The sequence below is a fragment of the Lepidothrix coronata genome, unplaced genomic scaffold, assembly GCF_001604755.1.
Source record: "Lepidothrix coronata isolate B3197 unplaced genomic scaffold, Lepidothrix_coronata-1.0 Scaffold70, whole genome shotgun sequence".
Classification (NCBI taxonomy): Eukaryota; Metazoa; Chordata; class Aves; order Passeriformes; family Pipridae; genus Lepidothrix; species Lepidothrix coronata.
The window spans coordinates 4,104,715-4,124,165 of record NW_016690250.1 but is presented as its reverse complement, the minus strand read 5'-3'; the positions used below and the strand labels follow the sequence as shown (position 1 = coordinate 4,124,165).

General features: G+C 36.9%; 1 protein-coding gene across 6 annotated transcripts in view; it reads left to right on the top strand.

Annotated features, from left to right (window-relative positions):
- The window catches only part of HACE1 (HECT domain and ankyrin repeat containing E3 ubiquitin protein ligase 1), a 51,732-nt gene that overhangs the window by 23,304 nt on the left and 8,977 nt on the right, over nucleotides 1–19,451 (top strand). For all 6 annotated transcript variants that reach the window (XM_017818717.1, XM_017818719.1, XM_017818722.1 and 3 more), the window contains 8 exons: nucleotides 1,910–2,247; nucleotides 5,664–5,732; nucleotides 6,371–6,458; nucleotides 8,199–8,310; nucleotides 8,389–8,486; nucleotides 8,672–8,759; nucleotides 9,793–9,942; nucleotides 15,244–15,440. In XM_017818717.1, coding sequence (XP_017674206.1) covers nucleotides 1,910–2,247; nucleotides 5,664–5,732; nucleotides 6,371–6,458; nucleotides 8,199–8,310; nucleotides 8,389–8,486; nucleotides 8,672–8,759; nucleotides 9,793–9,942; nucleotides 15,244–15,440 — 1,140 coding nt within the window. The remainder of the gene's footprint in view (nucleotides 1–1,909; nucleotides 2,248–5,663; nucleotides 5,733–6,370; nucleotides 6,459–8,198; nucleotides 8,311–8,388; nucleotides 8,487–8,671; nucleotides 8,760–9,792; nucleotides 9,943–15,243; nucleotides 15,441–19,451) is intronic.

Sequence of the window (19,451 nt, the reverse complement as noted above, 5' to 3'; positions counted from 1 at the left end):
AGAATCACTCATCTGTGTGCCCAAACTACTTTGTATGCTGAAAGAATTATTTCTCAATTTAATGTGGAGTTAAGTCTTGTGCAGTAAATTTATATTACACAACTGCCACGGTTGTCCCAGAAAATATCAATAATTCTTAAGTGTGTGAAAACCACACCTGTGTTTTTAATAAATAAGCAAAATGTATACTACTGTTGCATTAACTAACGTTTCAGGATGATTTAGAAGTTATTATTGCAATTATTATAATTTATTTATTTAGAAGTGTTAAAACCTTCATTAGGGCCACTGTTGCCTCCATGATATTTAAAAGATTGATTTCAATTTCAAGCTCAAAAATATAAAACTGCTGATGAGAACTTGTTTGGGCACACAGGTCTGGCAATGCTAAGGTAATCAACAGTTGTGGCTGTTAGACTGTTCTTTCCTGAATTTTACAGTGACTGGGAAGTGGGAGATCACACATAGTGCTGAGTGATTTGGGTGACTTCCAGTTCTCTCTTATTCCTGCCTTTCCTTTTCCTTTTTTGTTCTTTCCTTGAAAACATGGTTGTGATTGTCTCTTTTGCCTTTTGGGAGGAGGGAAAAAAAACCCACTATATGTTTAGATTATTGCAATGGTTTGCAAGCTACTTGAAGACCTGGCAGTTGTATCTCTTCATTGGTACCAGTTCTTGCATGCGTGACGTGCAGCTTAGTGACACAGAATTCCTTTTCTAGTTTTTGTTTTATTTGCATTTTCTTGAATATAGATAGTCTAACTGGTTAGTACAGACTATTAAGGAAACCGCAGAGATTGTTGCTACAAAATGGGTGTTAAATCTGTGTTAAAGAAGTCAACATGGAACTTCAGGATTTTAAATCTGAGATCTGTATTGAAAATTTTAGAAGTCAGTAGCTTGAAATTGGAGTTTGCTGCTGATCTTAGAATTCAGTTGTGGATATAAATGTTGCAGGTAACTTGACTTTTGATACAGGTTTCTGACATAAACCATCAGACTATGGTTCATGTCCCATGTAAGGTGCTGAGTACTTTCTGGAGCATAAGAAAGTGATACAGTTCTCCACCCACTTCTTTGAATGCTGTTTGAGTGCTCACTAGATGCAGGCTTGCAAAACAAACCCTTACACCCCTTGTGGCCTTTTTTTATGCTCAGGCCTTCTTCTCCTCAATACACCTAGGAACAAATGTGTAGTGATGGAATTGTACCAGGTTTTAATGTTATTAGTTTTGGGCAGGGTGTAGTGAATAGAGAGTGCCTTTGTTAAAATAAAAATGTACAGCTTTAAAAATTGATTTGTGATTCTGATGATACTTGTTTCATAAAGCTAGATGTTAGTGACCCTTACTCTGAGACATCTGGGATACTATCAAAATGAGCTGTATGATCTCACACTCTACATAAAGCACATTCCTATTAGATACGTGCGTTGGTTTGAATCTCTGTGGTGTTGTCTGGAGTTCGCTCCATCTTCTTGGTAGAGGGAGCTTCTTTGTCCAGGTCTTTAAAAAAGAACTCTCTTACTCTGGCAACTCAGCCTGTATATTATTGTTTCTCTGCTTGACTGCAGCGGTCAGGCAGTAGTGTGCTGTGTAACAACCGTGAGGCCAAACTCTGTTATGTAGTTCAATTCTGTAGTTCTTCTATAGTTCTTTCTAAATTACTTTATCTTTCTTCCATCTGCTGCTTGATTATTTTCCTTCTATATGAAATTTTCTTTGTGCTCTTTGGCTACAAGTACAGAATTTTTTATGAGTATTCGACTTACCTCTAACCTGACCTCTAAAGGATCGCCTAAAGCTTTAAAATGTGCCTTGTACCTACTTGCCCAAACAGCATTATCACATTATTATTATCTAATGTCAACGTGTTCCCTTTCTGTCTGTTTTGTCATGTGTTTATTACAGCCACTGGAACTGCTCTGGCATTCTCTAGATGAATGGCTTGTTCTTATAGCTACAGAGCTTATGAAAAACAAAAGGAACTCTGCCAACATTACTTCTATTTTACTGAAGCAAAAAGGATCAGATCACCAGGATGCTGCTCCTGCGCCTTCCTTTACCACTGCAGGAACTGAGGGAAGAAAAGACCTATCCACTGATACTGTCGAGTTAAAAGCATATGATGTTGCTGGGAAGCAGGAAGCTTGTGCTGATTGCCAGGATGTTATCTCCATGACAGCAAACAGGCTAAGTGCTGTCATTCAAGCCTTCTATATGTGCTGCTCCTGTCAGATGCCTCAGGGGTAAGGAGAGGATTAATTTTTGTTATCCAAAATATTACCATTTCAGAATCACACACACTTTCTTGGAAGAATGTTGGTGCTGACCACATTGTATTAGTGACAGTCAAGGGTATGTTTAATGCTTTCACTAGTTCAGTTATTTGAATGCTTTTTTTTTTTTTCTGGCTCTAATGGCACCAAACAGCACTGCAAATTTTCCATAGTGCTGCTGCCTGTGAGTGTAGCTGCACTGGGACAAATTTTGTATTAAATGTCTAATGACTTTTTGTAATCATGCAGTATACTTGGAGGTAATAGAATTTTGATCTCTAGAAACTTAGCTGTATTTGCTGTTGGTTCTTAATGTGAAATTATCCCTGAATTTAATATGATTATCCAACAAGAACAGCTGTAAGCTCAGAAAAAAAAAAGTGAACTATCTTTGTGTGTGAAAATGATGGCTGGGGCAAAACTTGACTATATTGCAGAAGTTTATAACAAGGAGAGTTCAATCTCAAAAATAACAGTCATTTGGAATCCAGTCCCAGCTTGACAAACATGTAGTTTTGTGTGGAACAGACACTGCAACTTAGGTAAATTTAGTGTCTGGTTTAAACAGAAAACGAGTGTGTTCACTGTAAGTGAGATCTTAGTCAGGCCAAGATTTTTATGGATTATTATATTTGTGAACTTGCGAGGAAAGGATCCTTTGGTCCTTGTGACTGCAGGATTAGATAAGTATGGTGGTATTACAAGCTCTCTGAGGAATCAAGAAGCAAGGTTCATACTACGTGACAACTCTTGTTTATTCCTGGCCACTTCGAGGGCTTTTCTTTCTCTGACAAACTGAGTGGAATAAAAGCATTCAAGTTGGCCAGTAATGTTTGTCTGGGGCATACTCCTCTGTGGACATTCTGGAAGATGATTTAGGGATCAGCATGTTCCACAAAAACCTCAGTACTTTCACTTTTAATTTTCCTCCATCTTGAAAAAGGAACAGCTGTTTAGCCATTTACATTGATATAAGTTAAAATGCAGTTGAGTATTGTTTACAGCAGCCAAATGAAGAGCAGAAATGTTTACAGAAGTGATTAAGTACATTGCCCCTGCCACCATCCATCTCTTTGCACCAAAATTCAGTCATCAAGGTGACTGTTTCCCTGTGTCCAGGGGACTTGCTGATATGCCTTGCCCTGTAGGTCTGTCCCAAAGCATAATTTATGCTTCGTGTTAAGAACTCCCACAGATACTACATAAGTTTGAGAGTTACTGTCATGGAAGTCAGGAGCGTAAGGACTGTTTCAATAACCACTGAGAGGACTCCCTGGGATGTGGGAAAGAAGGCTGAATTTTGTGTTGCTTTAGAGCTTTTCAGAACTGTGTAGAGAATACAAAGATCTGAGACTTGCTCTGTTTTACTAAAGTTTTTATATTAATAGTGTTACCTAAGATCAGGAGCCAAAAACTTACCAGGCAATTAATAGTAGAGAAAAGGTAGAGAACAGTTTCAATAGAAGGCCTTCAACCATCATGGGGGTACAGAGACGTCCCCCTCCGTGTCCAGAGGGGTTCCACAATTTAAGGTGTTAGTCCATCCAATCCCAGATCAATCTGCCCCCCAGATCATCCCAGTTCTGCCCCTTGGCACACCCCTCTGGAAATTGAGTTAGGGGTCTCTAACATCCCCTCTTCCTCATCTTCATCACAGCATGTCCAGTCCTTGGAGCTCCTCCAAAGTTCTGGGATTTCGAAGGATGCTTTGACTATGATGTATCTTGTTATTCAAGCCAGGGTGCAAATGTTCTTAAACAGAAAGAAGGCCTACCTTGAGAGAAGTGTAAACAAGATAAGGGAATTTAGAAAGTTAGATATGAAATGGGGTATTGGGGTTGCGTAAATGTGTAAACTACTGTGCTAAAGTGTGAGCTAACTACAGCTACTTCTAAAATCTACAAAAAGCTAAAAATCAAAAAAATCCATAGGCATAAATAGGAGTAAATGGTGTAACTCAATACCACTGCCATCTTCAAATAACATTTGAAATTATAACAAACTATGTTTTCAGACAAAATGTTTTAAAATGGCTTTAAATATAGATTTGTCGTTATATTTAGTGGAAGAGAGTAAGCAAATCTCATAGCTTTCCATTGTTCCTGATAAGCATACGAGGATGGCATTTCATGTTGGTTAACATTTGAAATATTTAGGTTATTTTATTTTACTTGCCACAATTGCTTTTCTTGTGCAGATGCTGACATTGAATCTAGGCATTGTTAATTAATATACTGAAATAAAATGTTCCAAGTTTTCAGCATCAAAAATGACAAGTGTATGCTTTTTTCCTCTTCTCCATATATTGTATCTTACAGCTTGTGTGCCAATTTACAAATGGAGTTAATTTCCTTTTAGGGAAATTAATTTTTAGGTTTTTTTTAGTTGTTTAATGTTTTCAAATCATCTCACAGACCAGGAATCTGTTTAAAATGTTCTTATTTGGTCTCTGAAAGATTTTACTTGCTTGTTTGTTTTTTGTGCAGATGAGTGAAAGGATATTCAGAACAGAATAAGGAAAATACCTCAGTTTTGGATAAAATTAGCAACTTTCGTCTAAATTGGTGTGGGGAACAGGAACAATTCTAGGATTGTTATCCTGGACTAAGTAAAGTACTGTTTACTTGATGAGAGGGTTTTAACTGTGTTTGCAACTATTCATTAGCTTTTACTGAAGTTGAAGGATACAATTAAGTTTGGTTGTTGTTTTTTTTTTTTGTAGGATAGGTGTAAATAAATGTAATAAAATTTGCACCCATTTTTATCTTTCCCTCTCTGTCCAGATATATGTATAGGAGAAAAAAATAAATTCATGCTAGTGTGAGACTCTTGCCTGACAAGTAATTTTGTTGTTTTTTTTTTTTTTTTTTGTTATGTATATTTTGCCATTAAATAACCCGTTGTCCCCATTATTAAGTCTGCTAAGCTTGAATTTTATTTCTTCCTGGTTCTCTTTCTCGCATAGCACAATTTATAAGATGCGTGGTGGGAGTTTTATACAATGAACAAGAATATAGAACAGCCTGCATATCGTATACATTGTGCATGTAGTATCAGTCCTTCCATATATGTCCTTCCATTGAAAGCTGGAAGGATTCAACAGGAAAATATGTATCTCCCTTAGCTTGAGCTTTTCTTGTGCATATAGTTAGTAACAGTTAACGGTAATGTTGCGTGACCCTCTTGGTTATTGGCATTTTTGGCTTTTCTATTAGTTTATTATGAGATCTTAATGCTGTTGAGTATTTAGTTTCATGATGGCTAGTTAAACAATATCAGTTTCTAGATGTGCAGTATTTTATTTAAAAAAAAAAAAGGAAACAATTTATGTAATTCAAATTATTTTCAATTTCACTAACCGAAAGCATCATATGATTTTTGAACAGGATGACGTCACCTCGTTTTATAGAATTTGTTTGTAAACACGATGATGTCCTTAAGTGTTTTGTTAACCGGTAAGCTTCAACAAATATGGGTTTTGTAATCCACCTCTCTGCCCGGCCACCTTCCCCCTCAATAAATCAAACTGATCTTTTTCTTCTTACTGAGTTGTATTTTTAGGTTTTTGTTGTAACCTATGTACTATATGCACTTTAATGGTCCTACCAAATTCAAGGGAGTACAGATTAATGATTCGGAGCTCAGAATTAAATGAACTCTTTTACATATTTAAATGATCTATTTGTAAGATTCTGTGGGGTTTTGTGGAAAAAATCTATTTCACAGAGCAACAGAATAATTTCTTTAATGGATCCTTTCCTCATATTTATTCCAAATAAAGGCTTCACTTTTGAGGCAGATGAAAACTTTCATTCTTCCTCCAATATGTGACTTCCTAAAGGAGTCTAAACCATCTTTTTACAGTTGACTGTTCCCAGAGTTTCTCTGGGACTGCTTCTGTGTGGGGAGCTGCTTCTAATCCTCCCATGTTTTGCAGATGAGGTATTTGAAAACGAGAAAAAATGACAAAGTAGAAGTGTCTGTTAAAACCTTTTTATATGACTAATTGCATTGTTTCTTTATGTGAAATTTTTGTATCATGAAGCATTATTATTAAATCTCTTAACAGGCTTCTAACTTATTTTTTTTTCAGAAACCCCAAAATAATTTTTGATCACTTTCATTTTCTTCTCGAGTGTCCTGAACTGATGTCCAGATTTATGCACATCATAAAAGCTCAGGTAAGTGTCAGGAGATGCTTAGTTACAACTTCTGTGAATATACAAAGGGTGTTTTGTTTAAAAATAATATTTAAAGAAATTCCATTTGGGGAGGATGGAAGAACTAAGTGTGGCCTCTAGTGCTTCTGAATGTGGGATGTTGGAAGATCAGATTAAACAGACATGGCAGCCAGATTTCTTTACTTGTAGTTCTTTAAAATACATATGTGAATCCATTTGAGATAACTGATGTTAGATATGCCTTACAAGTCCAATTTTCAGTTAAACAAAGCTAAATTTCTATTTTTAAATCTATTACTGCACATCTAATAGATTGGGCTTTAAAATGCTGCACTTTTCCCCTAATTCCCCTGATGTAATCTTACATTTTGAGACAAACCAGAGGATAAATATACCACTATTAGTTGATTTGGCCATAGTTAATTAGTGACAGCTCCTTTAGTGAAACATCATGTTGTCTTGTTACAGTTTGCTCTGTTTCCTACCATTTCTTTTTGTTTCTTTGTTTTGTCTCTTTTCTTATTCAAGTAAAATTATAAACTCATTTCTCAGTTTGACATTGGACATGAATTCAAGATTAGAGAGTTACTCTAGGGGAGACCAGTGTAGTTTCATTGAAAAATCGGCACGCAAACTCCCGTGTGGAAGTTGGCTCGTATACATAACGCTGTAGTCTTAGGCATCTGCCATGTTTTCATTACTGTGCTGTGCATGTGCTCTATTACAAATGAAGATGGTATTTGGGTGATAATGAGCTGGTTGGAACTCCTTCATTTAGCACACACTGGTTTACTTTTGATTTGTTCTCCATTAGAAAGATTCCTTACACTAAAGGAGTTTTGGTCAACTATTTTGGTTAAATACCAAATTTTCTGAAAACAAAGGTAAAGTTCCTCTACCCAACCATAACACCCCCTTCCCCAATAATTGTGGAAAGTCTGTTCCAAAAGCTTTATTTTCTTAGTCGTGAACAGTACAGTGTTTTATTTTTAAAGGTACAGTGTTTTTAGTAATCCAGTCCCATTTGTGGGACAGTGGTGTTAGATGTATTGTTTATTCATTCTTTGGTTGAAATCTGTGTTTTTGAAATTCATTACCTGTGAATAATGAAGAGATCCTGAGAACTGACAGCCTGTTTGTCAGGTCAGCTAAATGTACGTACTGTGAATTGCGATGGATGAGAAAGATATGAGACGATGTCCTGTCTTGGAAGAGCTGCAAAATGTCATCTCAATCCTGAGTCAAACAAGCTAGAACCTTCTCACCTAGGAGTTCCTTTGGAAGGTTTCTGGTTCCTTTGAGTTGTTTTATACTGCCAGTGGACTTTACTACAAGTAGGGCTTGTTTATATCCCTTGTGCTTCTGTGCTCAACTGTGGTTGATTATCAGTAGTATTACAGAAGCCAGTGACTTACTTCTTCTCTAGAGTCCTTCACACCCACTCCTTCCCTGTAAGAAGTTTTGTGCTGTTTTTCTCTTGTGTGGAGAACTTTGATAGCAGTTTCTGCATAACTGGTGGTCCAGTCTTCCGCATACCCAGCTTCAGCATACCAAACTTCATCAAGCACTTAAGGGCACGTCTGTTCTTTTCCCAAAATACCGTATAGCTTACTGAGGTAACTCGGCACATCTCAAAAATTAATGGAGAAGTCTGCATAACGATTTTCCAGTCATGCTTATGAGAGATTAATTGTTTGGTGAAATGCATCTATATAATATGGTTTACACTTTGTTTTGTAGCCCTTTAAAGATCGCTGTGAGTGGTTCTATGAACATCTGCATGCTGGGCAGCCAGATTCGGACATGGTGCACAGGCCTGTCAATGAAAATGACATTCTTTTGGTTCACAGAGGTATTGTGTTATAAATGGAATTAGTATATCTTTGAAATACATTGAAATATAACAAATTAATTGATGCTTTGTATTTAGATTCTATTTTTAGGAGTAGCTGTGAAGTTGTATCTAAAGCAAATAGTGCGAAACTAAAGCAGGGGATTGCTGTGAGATTTCATGGAGAAGAAGGCATGGTGGGTAAAACTACATTGTTTTTTATGGTACTTTCATATGGAAACATTAATTCTCTTTCACAAGTATTGTTTTGAACTAAACCCTATTTTAAAATTACTTTAAAAGAAATATGTAGTTATTCAGTATAACTGTTGGAGCAGTGAAACTTCTTTGTACTAATATGTTTTATTCTTTTGACATGCAGGGACAGGGTGTGGTGCGAGAATGGTTTGATATCTTGTCCAGTGAAATAGTTAACCCGGATTACGCCTTATTTACCCAGTCAGCTGATGGTATGTTTCTGTGGTTTTTTTCCCTCTAATTTTAGAGTATTGTCTTTCATAAAAGCATCGTTTCAGAATATAAGATTATTACTTTTTAAAGGCAACACCGACAGAATTGATCTTGTATATAGAGAAATGATCTATTCATTGTTTGTTTTTACAAGAACGTATGAAATATTTTCCTTCATTTGAAGTTTCATTCTCTTCTGTAAGAGGAGAGTGAGATGTTGGTTTTAATGGGTCCATGCTATCTCTGCCTGGTTGTAGAAGGACATAGCACTTTGAGAGTTTTCCTTTCTTCTGCATCTGCAGGAGAACTGTGGAGGTATTCCTCTATTTCCTTTTAGAAATTGATAAATTCAGTAAGCTAGTTTTTGTTACAAAAGCAGATGTTGATCTCCCTTGCATTTGACTTTTTGTCTTTCGAGTTTTTCATATAAAGCAAGTCTTTATCAATAAAAGATTTCACATCATCATCAGTGCTAAGCGTTTTGTTTTCTACCTTACAAAGTCTTGGAAAGTGGCAAGGGATTCAGTCAACAGTAGATTATTTCATGAAAGCTAAAAGGAAAAGTTCAGGGATGTCTGTTTGAGGTAGTCTTTTCCAAGGAGACCAGAACTGGACTGTGTCCTGCCTGCATCTGGCTGGAAACAGGTGAAAGGAAGTAGTTACATGCTGATCCTTCCTTTGAGCATGTTCACAAGTTGTTAGAAGCAAAGCCCATTAGAGTGAGCAAAAAATGCCCATAGCAATATACTGAGATGGAGGATGAAATTTATAAGTTTATAATTCCCTTTTTGTTGATGATAATTATTTCAGAGCGATGCCGTGGAAAGTGACTAAGCAGCATCATTGTAGTAGTAGGGTGTCACTACGTTCTAATACATTTTTATCTGAAGTCTTTTTTGTGTAAGCAAAAAGCCCCAAACTTCCAGAGCCCCAAAATAAAACTGTTGCAGTGTTTTCAGGTGTTTAGTGTATTTGACAAATAAACACTTGAAAAAAAGTGTACCGAAATATGATAATATTTTTATTTTATAGGAACAACTTTCCAGCCCAACAGTAACTCTTCTGTAAATCCAGATCATTTGAACTACTTCCGTTTCGCAGGCCAGATCCTGGGGCTGGCTCTGAATCACAGGCAGTTGGTGAATATCTACTTCACGAGGTCATTCTACAAACATATTCTTGGTATGTTTTATTAAAATCCTGTTTATTAATTGTAATAATTGTCTGAGCACTAAACCTTTTTCTTTTTTACTTTTGTGTGTGTGTGTTAAAAGTGAAAAAGTCTTGGAAATTAATGTCTTGCAAGTCTTTTAGGTACATCAGAGTCACAACATAATATGGCAATAATTGCTATTCTAGTCTGTGCCTCACTTAGGAGCTGTTGTAGTTGCAAAATGTAGAAATACATGAGCAAAACCATGTGGGAATTTTATACAGTTAACAACTTTCTAAAAAATAGCTAATCTTTATATTTGAATATGAATCTTAAATTAAAAGCAAGGAAGGCATCATTACTCTTTCTGAAACCTTATCATGTAATTTGGCTGTCTTTACTATTGCTGACTAGGAATGCCTGAAAGGCAGATTAGTGCAACCAATTGCTTTTGTGGTATATGCAATTCTTTGCACCACAGTTGTGAAATTCATCTATCCTGCTGTGTAGTGTCATTCTTGAGAAATGAAAATAATTGTTCCCTAGTTAACTTCTGACAGACTTACAAAGTTGAGGATGTTTGTGAACTCTGGCAAAAGTCTGTCAGGCATTCTTTATTGTGCCTGAAGTTCATCAGTCATGTAAGGTTTTCAGGAGCTGAATCCATACTGTTGCAAACTTATTTCCTGAAATAGTGTTTTGGAACTAATGCAGGTTCATCCTGTCTCCTTAATGAGGCAAGTTAATTCATGTGCTTATACTGTAGCATTCAAGGGGATTGGTCAGAAGTCTTTATAAAAATGTAACTTTTTTTTCTTTTAGTGGAGGACAACCTCTGTTACCTGTAGTATCTATTGTCTAGGGCTCTTCTTTGAGAACCTTTGTGCCTTTTGATTGTTGAACTTGATGCCCCTCCTCTGCATTGTCATGAAAAAAGTTTTCTTCTTGCATGAAAATATGATGGAAGGGTAAATTCCCTGTGCATTCTTATTACTCCACTAAGTACATAAATTTATTTGCTGCTGCATGCAGATTTCCTTTGTGTTCAAGCACTATTCTTTGATCTTCTTTGGAAGTATAAGATAGCTTGATGATTTTCTGTAATCATTTTGTCTACCTGCAGTCTTCCTGTGATGTTTGCTGAGGACAGATCAACTCTTAACTTCAAGTTTACTGTTTCTCTTCCCTGAAAGTGTTCAGGGCACGCTGTTGCAGTTTGTTGATGGTGCAGGCTCAATCATCTTCGTCAAGATCTTCTTCACAGAGGAATGTATTTTACTTCTTTGCCTTAGTACCACTTAGTACCTTTCTGCTGCAGGGGAGTGACTCTGTTCTGGGCAAGAGGCAGTGTAGGACAGCCAGTCTGAAGCAGCACCATGTAGGCAATGCTTCCCTACTCGTTGATCTTCGTATAGGAAAGTGGTTCTAAAGTATCACTGTGTGGCACTATTTGAACTTAAGGCCTGGCCTCTGACATCAAGAGATTCCTCTGAGTGAGCAGAAGAATCCTGAATGGTTTGGGTTGGAAGGGATCTTAAAGATACCTTGGGCAGGGACACCTTCTACCAGACCAGGTTGCTCAAAGCCCCATCCAAGCTGGCCTTGAACACTTCCAGAGATGGCACATCCACAGCTTCTCTGGGCAGCCTGTTCCAGTGCCTCACCACCCTAACAGTGAAGAATTTCTTCCTAATATCTAAACCTGTTCTCTTTCAGTTTAAAGCCAGTCCCTCTTGTCCTATCACTACTTGCCCTTGTAAAAAGTCTCTCTCCAGCTCTCTTGTAGCCCCTTTCTGGTACTGGAAGGTGCTCTAAGGTCTCCCTGGAGCTTTCTGTTCTCCAGGCTGAACAACCCCAACCCTTTCACAGCGTGTTTTTATAGGAAAGTGGCTCCAACCCTCTGATCATCTTTGTGTCCCTGGTCTGGACTTGTTCCAACACGTCGATGTCCTTTCTATGTTGAGGGCCCCAGAGCTGGATGCAGCACTCCAGCTGGGGTCTTATGAGAGCAGGGTGGAGGGACAGAGTCGCCTCCCTTGACCTACTGGTCACACTTCATTTGTTGCAGCCCAGGAAATAGTTATGAATAATGCTCACAGGCTAATCTCCATGTGATGTATTCACAAAAAAGAAAAGCTTATTTTTCTGCTGTTCACTGACACCTTGAGAACAGTGAAGTGTTGCTCTTGTCAGCTCTTTTGGAATTGCGTACTAAGGAATTTGGGTTCCTTACTAGTTTGATTTGTGATGATATACCTGGTTTTTTGGTTTCTAAGTTGACAAGATGACCTTACTTTTTTCTTTTTTCATTTTGCTAGAGTAACTGTTGCAAACCAAGAAGCAGCAGTCAGTAGTCTCTGTTAATAAGATCTCACCAGTCTTAGTAAGATCTTGTCATTCTGTTGAAAAGGCATTCTGGAAATTTCTAGACGTTTAGACACATTCAACTTGTTTAAATTTTCACAATTGTTTATTGCTTCTTACTTATCAGATGCAGAGAACTGGAAAAACTACACCTCCACTTCCCAAAGTAGTTGCTTTTTCTGCCTCACCTTTCCAAGGCCTTTTCCATCAGCTTTGTTCATCTCCTGTTTTCTTGCTTAAGGAATCGGAGTTGTGCAGCAGCAGATGCTCCTGAGGGGTTTTTGTTTAATTTTTGTTTCAGATTCAGCTATGGGTTATACTGTTATTCATGCCAAATACAAGTTATCAGGTTACAGAAATATGAATTTCCTTCAACTACTTGTCAGGCCTTAAGTGAAGGAGTGTGAAATCTTTTGCAGTCTGAGACCGTTTCCATTCCTTTGGTTTTTCACCTTGCACTGAGATCCTTGTTTTCCCTTAGTTAAAGTATATCCATCTGTTGATGGCACTAAAACCACCGGTTGTGAGGTAAGCCCTTCTGTCTCTCAGGAACAGTGTGAACCTTTTTCAAAGGAACTCCTCTTTTTTAGTCAACACACATGATGTGGAAATGCCTTAATTAGAAGATGAAACCTGTATGAACAAATGTGGCTGCTTTTTTGAGTCTCGGGTGGGTGCATCACCTTTTTCCACTGCGGTGAATTGAGATCTTTCTGCAACAATATCTGGTAGGCAAGGAAAGATCACCAGCTTAGGTGATGACCCAGCTAACATACAACTAATGTGCTTTATAAGGTGTTAGATATGTAGCATGCATAATTTTTTGTGTGTGGGTGCTGTGAAATCAAACATTATTCCATAGGTCTGCCTGTTTATTAAGGCTGCTCTCTATTACAGGTGTAGCATGGGCAAAAATACAGTCAGAAATTAATAAGGCCTCTTAGGTTTGTTTTTCTCACACTTTGTCTGCCTTCTGCTTAAGCAGGGGAGGAGAAGATAGTTTCTCTAGTGCTCTTTTCCACTTACTTTGTGTTTTTTAAGAAACCAATTACTTTTCTTTTTATAAAAGAAAACTTCCACCTCCAGCCCACAAAGACAGATAGCAGATAAATTCTTTACTGTTTGCTGTTAGACTTCAGTCTATTGTTTAACGGTATAGTCAAAAGTAGTCCTTGAAATGGCATAAACAAAAGTGAAAATTAATTTCTAGGTCAGTCTGTTTTGAACTGGAGGCCTTAAATTCTTGAATATTAAATGAAGTTGTCCCAGAGCTTACCTGTAGTATCTTTCTGAAGTTCTATGTTGCATGGAAATACCTGCTAATCACAATTATGCTAAGATAGATTTCTCTTCCTTGTCAAACTACAGGTACCTTGAGGGTATACAAGAGAAAGATACATAATATTTCATGGGATTCAAGTTTTGTCCTGATAAATCTGATGGAGTTTCTTTATAACTGCCCACTTGAGTCTGTTGATTGGTAAAATATCTGTCAAGCAAACGAGTGAGCTTAGTGCTTTGGTCTCACAGTGTGCTGACTATGACTGTTACTCTCATCATAATGCTCCAGTTAAGTTTCTTCTCTAAAGTTGGAGTCTCTGATTCCTACTTTTCAGTCTTTGTTTCCCACATTTTGCTTATATCCCTCAGAGACATTATTATTTCTACATTTCATGTGTGAAATGAGCATATGCTTGCTAGTTGGCAAAAGTGAATGTCCTCTAGTAAGTACTAGACAGCTGTTAGATTTTTTTCTTTTTTTTTCAGAGAGAGATGACAGTGATATTTAATTAGTAAGTTACCTATCCCTGTCTTAAACTCGAGTGTTGCTTGATTTTATTAGAAAAACAATGCCTTACAACTTCTGTACACATTTCAGCTCTAGTCAGCTCTTCCATGGAAATACTGTAACAGTTTTTGCACTTAGATGTCTGAGTGGCTGCTAACCTTTGAATTTTGTGTTAGTCTGGGGTACTGCATCCTCAGTCCGTGTTGCCAAGGCTCATAGTAATGGGCACCCTTATGACACTGCACAATACGCAGAAGATGGTGAAGCAAAGACTACTTCCCAATAACTTGCTTTTCTCTAAACCTACTGCCACCCTAATCCCCTCCCCCTTTTTTCCCAGAAATGTATTTGTCTTGGTAGAGTTAGAGTATCTATCATGGCAGAGTTAAAGTAGTTGGGGGTTTGCTTTCTTGTGTAGTGAAGAGGGTAGTTCTCTTTCATAAACTCAGGGTCACCTTGTTCTGGGCACATTTGCTTAAATGTGTCTGAGTGCCATGTCTGTGAAGGGGCTGTAAACAGCAGTTCCTGTACTTGGATAAAAGTCAAACTTCTAGCAACTCTCCTTTTAATGCTTCTAAATGACTTGCAAGTTCAGGTTGAAAATGTAAAATTTCTATAAATAATTTTTTTCAACTGTATAGTAGATCCCATTTCAACCATGGTTAATAAGAAGAAAACTGAAGAGCAAAAGGGTTTTCTGACTACAGGAAGGTTCTTTCCTCTCCAAGTAATGTTCTGGGGGCAAAGATATTATTGTACAAAAATATGGTATTTGGGTTTCTAAAAGTTATGTAGAAAACTTTAAGACTTTGTACGAAACATTTAACATTGTGTGTTCAGGATGGTTAGATGCTTTTACTTAAATCTGTTAGCGAGTTAAAATTGTGCAAATTGTGTTTGCCCAAGTGGTATGTCATTTGCCTCACTGGGGGGAAAAACACACAGAGGAAACTTCATTCTGTAATATTTTAAAAATGTAGTAAGTACAGTTCTGATGTCGTTTTTAGCTGTGGATTCCTTATTCCATTTTTCTGTTACTGCATTATTCTGGTTTCTCTCTAGAGGGCAATCTTCTGCCATATATTGTTATAAATCTTTTACCTTTATCCTACTTATTTGAGTAGTTTTGTCTCTTTGTTTTTTTGGTTTTTTTGGTTTTGTTTTTTTTTTTCCCCAGGTATACCTGTAAATTATCAGGATGTAGCATCTATTGATCCAGAGTATGCAAAGAACTTGCAGTGGATTTTAGATAATGATATCAGTGACCTGGGTTTAGAGCTGACCTTCTCTGTTGAGACTGATGTGTTTGGAGCAATGGAAGAAGTGCCACTGAAGCCCGGGGGTGCAAGTATACTTGTTACACAGGAAAACAAGGTGAGTATACAGGTTTATTCAGAAGTTGATAGTATAAGAAAAGTGACTGGACCGACCTTGTGAATACCTGGGAGGATAAATGGTATACCCATTTTGAAGGAAATACAAAAAAGTTAAAAAATTATCAATACTCTTGCCCCTTTTTCTAGCTTAGCATGTTATATAGAAATAGTGCTTTTTGAAATTTTTAAAAGAGTTCAGGCTTGAGGTTTTTCTTTCTGAGAGAACTGTGGAAGGGAAACTTCAAATGAAGGGTTTATTTTAAAGGTTGTAAATATTCCTAAAGTTAAGTCATGGGTATATATACTGGAGAAGTAGAACGGTAGCAATTGATAAAATTAAAACTGTAGTTAACGTTGCAAAGTGTACTGCCTTCTGGGGCAGTCTGTGGCACTGGATTGCTCTACATTAACATGCAATAATGGATGGAGTAAAAGGCTGCAGGAAGCTTTTTCAGCAATTTGCAAGTCACTTCATGTGTATGGAAATAATGTACCTTTATAATTTACTGTAATAGTAACAGGTTAGAAAGCCCCCAGTTCTCTGCAGCATTAGTTCAAAAAAAGAAATATTGAAAAACACAGCTGGATTTTGAAAATAATCTAAAATTAAAATCAACATCAGTCTGATTGAATTCTGCAGTTACCAACTGAACAGCTTCGAGTAACTGCAGGAGTGTCATGGGTAGACCTGCAGTTTTTTGTAACATTGACTCTTGACGCTGATGTCTGCTTTCTGTTTTGAATTTCATTTGTGTTGGGCTGGCCTGGCCCGTTCTGTGTACAAAGTGAGCGTTCGGCTGCACCAGCGGTGTCAGCAGCTGCTGCGCTGGGAAGCGGCCACTTGGTGTCAGTGTTTGTTGCAAGGACATTTCGATTTGTGTTGGAGCAACTGGCACTGGATTCTTGTATGCTTAATCCTCATTTTCATTAAAGCAGAGTATCATTCCAATAACAGGAATACATATTATAGCCTGATTCTGTAATGTTTCCTGTAATACAGTCATTCATGAAAGAAAACAGATGGTAAAATAAGTCTAATTGTGAAGGCAGCACATGTTTAATTTTTTTATTATCTGTTGGAGAAAGTAAGGATATTGATTCTTGTTTCTGGTCAGGCTTAGCTTCTCAGTATATAAAAATGATGTATTTGACATAAATTTTAGCTTCATAACAACTATTTAAAACCCGTTCTCTATTAGCATGAAATTAGAAGTTTGCCCACATGAGGGTACTACCCACCAGTATCTTAAATTGCTCTGTTAACTTTGGAGTTGGGGCACAGACTACAAAGGGTGGTTGAAAATGTGTAGAGCAGATGCCTCCATATTCAGCGGAGCCATATACCCCAACTGTGGCAGGAGTTTGTGTAGCATTTATTTTAAAGTTGGTAAGAAATGGATGACTCTGGCAGTAGGTTTGAAACTATTAATATTAATTGATTTTTTTCAGTGGCAAAGTCGTTGATAGTGGTCACCTGGTTGAAAATTGTAGATCTGTGTTTTAATGGTGTTGGGGAATTTTTTCCAGTTTCTTTCATGTGACGTAGTTTTGCAGTATGTTTTAGCTTAGCTGTTCTATCCTTTTAAATAAGAATGTGTCTACTTTCCTTTATAAAAAAAACCCAGTCTTTTTCCTGCAAGACATATCTTTTTTTTTTCCCTGCCTTTACCCAAGGAATAAAAGATCGCTCTTTAAAACTCATTGTATTTGCTCTGCCTCTGGGAGAAGAAAATTCAGCTTCTAGAATAATGTGCTATGTATGCACACTAGCAGATTACTTGTTTGAAGGAGAGCTTTTTTTTTTAAATGAAATTGACTGAATCTTTATTCCTTAAAAAAACCCCAAACAATAAACCCACAAAAAAAAACCCAGCCCCCACCCCTGCAGAAATCACCCAAACAGTCCATTTCCTACATTGAAAACTGAAACAGAGTAAATGCACCAGTATTAAGAGCTGTTTGTAAAAAGTTATTTTCTTTGAACAAAGGAATCTTTTAATATCAGCTGTGTAATAGGTGAATGGTTGTGGGACGATTTTATTTACATATTCATGTCTTGCAATGTCCATGTAACAGGCAGCTGAAGTATCAGTTATAGCTGTGGTTAAACTGCCTTTTGTCTTGGTAAAGGAGAGACTTCAGAGAGAAAATTCAGGCTGTGTCCAGTGTCATAATGTGCATTTATCTTTGTTCTTTGCTGTGTGTTTTTTTGCAGCTTTCTACTTTCTAGAAAAAAATAAAATTAGAGCTAGTCAAAGTATAACTATGTTTTATTAAAGAATGGTGCAAATCTCCACAATCTATGGCTTTCTCTGTCCTTCCAGGGCTTGTCTGTTTGAGCTGGCTGTGCTGTTTGGCAGTAAAAAATTGTGGGTTTTTTTCCAGGCAGCTTTGGAATGGAACTGCTTTCTGAATCTGAGCATCATAAACATTGATCCTTGTTTCACAGTATATGCGATTGTGAAATCAAGGAAGCATGATCTCTGCTTTATTTACCTCAAAGGAAAATACAGAACAACCCTCACCCAAACTAGACTTTATCATCATATTTGTGATGCCCATCTAATGTGTGTTCAATCAAATCTCCCTTCTTAAAAGAAGTCTGGATTGTACCTTTTGTGCACTATGTGGGGATGCATATGTAGATCTGAAATTATATGGGTACTTCTGTTTTCTAATGTGCTCCTAAGGCTTCTGAGAGAGAATAAAATATAAATGAAGTGAACAGAGAAAAAAACAAATTGACCGGTTTTTACTGACATATACTGTGTATATTCTGTGCTACAGGTCTTTCATCATGTGCCAGTGCTGATAGTCAGGATGCTCAGCTGTTCAAGGCTATTTAAAACATTTCTTGTTACACCTAAAGCACAGCAACTGCTTTCTCTCATAATTAAAGTGTTCAATGTAGTATTTTTGTAATACAGAAAATAAGTCGTATTCTTTTTCTTAAATGGATTTTTTTAAAACTAAGGTTGTGAATTTTACTTTCTACTCTGTTTTCTGAATAGCCTAGTATATGTAACAGCAGTTTCAGAGATGTAAAACAAGCATTTCTGATCATTGAAGAAGACCGATGTTAACATTATTTCAAATCCTGGTAATGCGAAAGCTTCTAATTTTCTCTGTATGTGCAGAGGCTGACTTTTGTCTAATGCAGTTAATCTGCTTTGGCTACCCCTCAGTCCTTAGAGAAGAGAGGTGTCTTCATCTCCACTGATAGTAGAAGCAACCTGAGGAGATTTCTAGATTGAAACTATATTTTTTGGAACAGTTCTGCAGTTAAAAATATGATTAGGTCATGTTTTTCAGAGCACTTCACAAATTAATTGTCTTTTCACTCTAGTAAAATGGTGCTAATGTATGTAAAAATACCTTCCAACTGCAAAGCAAGTGACAATCCCTTTGTATCTCTGTGAATGTAAGGAGCTGCCTTTGAAAAATATTCTTCTGTTTTGAAATATTTCATACTTCATTCTGTTTTACTGAAAGGGAGGAAAGAAAAAATGCTTGGTTGCTTTTGTGCAGGTTCAGAACCTAAAAGTTTAGGCTGAAGTTTTTTTAAAATTAAAAATCAAAGTATTTTTGTAAGATTATTGTCTTGAAGGAAACTGATAGTCAGTTTAATTGGGAGATAGATTTCATGATTTTCTTACTAGAAGTCATTATTAGGAAGTCAAAGCATTTCTTTGAAACTGAGTACCATAAATAATGTAGGAAGAAATTTTGTTTTCAGGTAGGAAACTTTTTTCTTAAGTAGAGAAACTTTATTAGATTTGTGTACATTTGTCAGAGTAAATGAGACATATTCATAGAGCTTTACTTTTGCCTATCTCCTAGAAACCTTCCTCCATTAACACCTCCTAGGCTTTTGTGTTCTCTACAAAAGGGAAGTTCTTCTGGTGGATTCCTTTTCTAGCTGGCATCTTTTAACGGGAACAGAGCCCTCAAATCCCTAAAGCATGATATAGTCTATTCCCATGACTATGGTAGAAATTATTTTCTGTTT